Source organism: Penaeus japonicus, unplaced genomic scaffold (genome assembly GCF_977035675.1).
Source record: "Penaeus japonicus unplaced genomic scaffold, GWHDUDI00000001_assembly GWHDUDI00000040, whole genome shotgun sequence".
NCBI classification, from domain to species: domain Eukaryota; kingdom Metazoa; phylum Arthropoda; class Malacostraca; order Decapoda; family Penaeidae; genus Penaeus; species Penaeus japonicus.
The window spans coordinates 3655239-3660238 of NW_028234442.1; the positions used below are offsets into that span (position 1 = coordinate 3655239).

The following is a 5000-nucleotide window of genomic DNA, read 5'->3' on the forward strand; positions in this document are numbered from 1 at the left end:
AAAAGATATTTGCATGCATGTAGAAAACAGTAGGTCCTGTAGTCTATCCATTCTTTGTAAAAAAAAAAAAAAGAAAAAAAAAAGTTTTTTTTTTAAGACAATTGATTTTGTAATATTCAAAGAAATAAAAGCCAGGAACAATGGCTTCTTTCTTTCTATCTTTCTTTCTTTTCGCTTTTTTTTATCTTTTACTTTCTTTTAACTTAGAACCATCTAATATTTTGATCATTAGATTCTTATGTTTATTGTTTCAAAAAAATACCTTAAGTATTCATTTGATGTAATCATTTGCATACTGATTTAGAGTAATTCTGCCCCCCCCTCCCCCTCCCCTCTTCCCCACCCATTCTGTGTCAAACCCCAAAGGCAAACCAACCCAGAAGAGCAGAACAGCTGCACCTATGACATGGAAAATAGACGTTACGTGATCAAGAAAGGATGTGGGAAGAGGTTCTACCTTCCTTCGTTGAAGTTGATACGGAAGATATCATAGAATCAGAAGAGTTGTTAATTGTCACAGAAGAGAAATTCCCAAAGAATTTATGACATGAATTAATAAGTTTACAGAGAATTTTCCCCCATAGACAAAAAATAGCCTAAGATATGCTTTAAAGAATAAAAAATGTATATATGTATGTAGTAATGATTGTATTTAAGTATTTAATGTATGAGAAAATAATTGCACTGTATGGAGTTTTTTGTTTGTTTGTTTTTTCTATTGTTTTATTTTTTATTGTTTGATTATTTTGTTTGTATGATTTTTTATTCAGTTATTTTTTGTTCTGTTTTTGTTTGCCTTCTCTCTCCCTTTCTATGAGTTTCTTCTTTTTCTTTTTTTCTTTTTTCTTATCATATTCGAGGATGGAGGAAATTGTCTTTTTATTTTTTTGGGTAAAAATTGTTCAAGAAGAATTTATCAATATATATATATCAGTTCCCGCTCCCCCCTCTCCCTTACAAATATGTGTGTATATATGTATATATATATATTCATTTATTTACTTACATATTTATCCATGTTCACGTTCATTTTCATGTAAACAACATTTGAAAAGAGCATTTATGTGCATAAAGTGTTTCATAAAACTAGATTTGAAATTTATCATCACATCTACAGTTTTTAATTGTAATGCTGTGATCACTCTCTTTTTTTTTTTTTTTTTTTTTTTTTTTTATATGTCCTTTTATGTTTACCTCATTTATTTGTTTTGTTTGTTATCTTGATTTTTTTCTCTCTTACTCTTTTGCTTTTCTCCTTCTTGTGCATCTCCTCCTTCATCTTCTTCTTCTTTTTCTTCTTCTTCCTCTCCTTTTACTGTTTCTTCTTTTTCTTTTTCTTCTTCTTCTTTCTCTATATTCTTTTCATTACCATCCACATCTTTTTCTCTATTGCTTTCCCACCCGTTCCTCTTCTTCATCACCGTTCTCTGTATTTCCATGCAAAACTGATCTTCATTTCGCATTTATTTTGGATGCCTTTTGATCCACTTGCTTGCTGTTGTGTATTTTATTTTCTTATGTACTTTATTTTTTCCAGTGTTTTTTTGTTCCCTTTTATTTTTATTTTATTTTATTTTTTTCTGTGAGTCTTTTTTTTTTTACTTTATTTTTTTTTTCTTTTTCCTACTAAATATGACATTGCATGTAATCTAATGTAATAACCATTTTCTTTATTGATTTTGATTTATTTGTATTATTTTTATTTTGTTTTTGTTTTTTGTTTTTTTAAGTTTCATGATTATATATCTTATTTTATTTGTCACCTTTTTGGTACGAGTAGAACTGAGAGAATGTTTGATATTAGTGATGTGTAATACAATTAATAACTGTCTTTTTGTTTTGTTTTTACTTTGTTTTCCTTTTTATGAAGGAATTTGTGTATTATGTAGGTGTTATCACAAGGGAATTAAGAAAAATCCTTATATGGACTTCCTTTTGGTTTTATTTATTATTATTTTTTTTTTTTACTTTGTCATATTAGATATTATATACTTGAGGAAGAATAAGTCCAGTTATCCTAGGTTTTTCCCTTTTCTGTTACTTTTACCTACAGATACACATAGGTAAAAGAGATGTTTACCCACAGTCACTCTAACATCCCCCTTTCTCTCTCTTCCTCCAAAACAGAGTGATAAAGTCTGTAAGCAAGCACGAGGAGGACTCCGGGCCCTCCAAGTCGTCGTCATCTTCAGGGGGCTCTCAGGACGACCAGCCAGGCTCGCCAGAGATTGCCAAGTTCTCGGCCCTGATCACGCGACCCCCCCGGAGCCAGCAGAAGAAGGGGGAGTCCCCTCCAGTGGTCCCTATTCTCAAGATCAAGGAGGTGCAGAACGCAGCCTCCAAGCAGAAGGAGGCCAAGGAGGCCACACAGAGCCAGCCCAAGACCAAGGAGCCCAAGGACGTGCCACCGCTCAAGATCAAGGCTCCGACCCCAGTGCCTGCCAAGGGGCCGTCCACGCCCAAGGTGGCCCCCACACCCAAGACGCCGGCAGCCACACCCAAGATGCCCGAGGAGAAAAAGTCGCCAGGTAGGATGAGGGTTTTGCTCCTCTTCATGAGGGATCTTGGGAGATGTTTAGAGAGGAGATGCTTGAAAAGATGCTTTCTAAGGCAAATAACTTCTGCATACAACATTAATTCTATTGAGTTCAGTCCAATATCCAAATCCCTATGTGCTTGTATTCATTAGCCTTTAACCCTCTCTCGACGGGTGGTACACCATTGGTACCACGCATTCAAGGGCCCGTTCGCAGGGTGCCAGCATACGGCGTCGATCATTTAATTGATTTAAGCCTATGCATTTGAGAGCCCCGGCTTTGCAACTTGCAAGGCTGGAATGCCCCCGGCATGAATGGGTTAAATAATTACCTTGTATTTGTGTAGTTTTTGTGAAACAAAAAGTTTTTATAATTCAGCTGTATAAAATGGTCTTGGGAATGATACGACTACCAAAGCCTCTCAAATGTTAACACCCAACTGGATTACCCTTGTCTATGTAAATTTGTTAAGCAAGTTTACTTATCTCTTCCCCCACACACACACACACACACACTGACTAACAAGAGGAGACTGCTGAGGCATTCACTTTTCTCTCATATATATATGTATATATTATATATATATATATATATATATATATATATATATATATATATATATATATATATATATATATATATATATATATATATATATATATATATATATATATAATATATATATATATATATATTTATATATATATATATATATATATATATATATATATATATATATATATTAGCAATGACTAATAATCCTTGCTTGCCTCCCAACTCCAGGAAGCAAAAAAATCCGAGAGAAGAAGGAGAAGAAAGAAAAGAAGGTAAAGGAGCTCAAGTCGGCAGGACCGCCCATGCCCAGCGCTGCAGGGCCTAGCACTGTGCCCGCAAGCAGCCTGGATGTGGCTCTCAACCCCCAGCCGCCAGCCGTGCCGCCCCCTATCATGTCACCCCCCATAGACACGCCCAAGAGCAGCAAGAAGCAAGAGCAGAGCACAGGACTCCTCACCGAGACTGTTGGGCCAATCGGGCATTTTGTGGTGAGCTTAGTTTTCTCTGTCTTTCTCTCCCCTGGTAGCTCTTGATCTGTTTCTGAATTGTTTTACATTTGGAAAAGGGCATTTCTGTGTTGTGTGTGCATACATCTGCATTTGTGTGTATGTTTGCAGATCAGAAAAGTTAATATTTCATTTATCTACAGGATGACCAAGGGAATGAAGTTTGGATTTGTCCGACATGCGGTAAACAGGACGATGGATCTCCCATGATCGGTTGCGACACCTGCAATGATTGGTATCACTGGTAAGTGGTGTGGTCTCTCTTCTCTCTGTATATGTATCAATCTCTTGTACTTTCATTGCAGTGTCTTAAATGAGGTCTGCTTACATTTTAAACCTCTTTGATTAACCCAATGCCGACGGGCCCGGCGAGAACTGGCAACCCACTACTCCGGGCCTAAGTAATACCGCCTCGGGGATGTCACACTGGTGCGTTGCCCCGTCATCAGGCACTTTTTGCGGGTGTGACACCCCATCGTGATTGGGTTAATATACAGAAGAAATTTTCCTTATTTTGTATTTCCTTATTTGTAAAGTTTTTGTTCAAATTTAGTATCTTTTGATTAATTATGTAGCTTTATTGTAGCTTTAAATTTTGTCTAGCATTAATTTTAAAAATTGACTATTTTCTCCATCCAGGGTGTGTGTAGGCATTCAGGTTCCCCCCAACGATGACGTCAATTGGTACTGCCCGCGCTGCCTCTCACAACACAAGCAACGTGGAGCGCCCCCAGACAAAAAGAAGCGCGGACGGAAGAAGAAGTAGGAGAATGGTGTCAGACGGTCTTCCGCCACACGTCGATTTAAGATACTTGTTATTGTTGTCTTTTCCTACTCAAAGGAGCACACAAGTTCACTTCTTCCCCTGTATGTTTTGATGAGTGTCATCTGGGCACAGAGGCCCTGATTGCACTTGACTAGGGTTTGGGGTAACAGCACGGACTGCCTCCTCCGTCTACCTCCAAGCAGGCCAATGTGGTGGATGTGGGACCACAAACAGAGACTTATTCTGCACTCTTGTGTATGTGTGTGTGAGTGCTTGCATATTTGAATGTTCTATTGCCTATACTTGGTTTCCCCATTCAGTTATGCAGTGGTCATTTTATTTATACCCTTTTTTTTCTATCTTTTTTTTTTTTAATGTATTTATTTTTTAAATGTTCCTTAGATCTTCTTAACCACATCTCCCTTTCACATCCGTTGATGGACTCGCGTAAAGTACAAGCATGCGGCCGTGCTCAGTAAGATTGGCCCAAAAGTTGTGATATACATTTTTCCTACCTTTGTTCGTCCCCCCATTATGCATATTTTTTGCCGTGGATTACAGTAGACTTGTGACAGTACAGAGGTTTTTTGTTTTATTTTTTAGTCTGCAGAAGTTGCATTTGCTTTTTTTATAAAT

General features: G+C 37.1%; 1 protein-coding gene across 1 annotated transcript in view; it reads left to right on the forward strand.

Moving 5' to 3' along the window:
* Taf3 (TBP-associated factor 3) overlaps window positions 1-5000 on the forward strand; it is a 22144-nt gene that overhangs the window by 15765 nt on the left and 1379 nt on the right. Inside the window, exons 6-9 of the mRNA XM_043017292.2 lie at window positions 2128-2528; window positions 3321-3580; window positions 3742-3842; window positions 4238-5000. The exon at window positions 4238-5000 is cut by the window's right edge and continues 1379 nt beyond it. Coding sequence (XP_042873226.1) covers window positions 2128-2528; window positions 3321-3580; window positions 3742-3842; window positions 4238-4364 — 889 coding nt within the window. The 3' untranslated portion in view covers window positions 4365-5000. The remainder of the gene's footprint in view (window positions 1-2127; window positions 2529-3320; window positions 3581-3741; window positions 3843-4237) is intronic.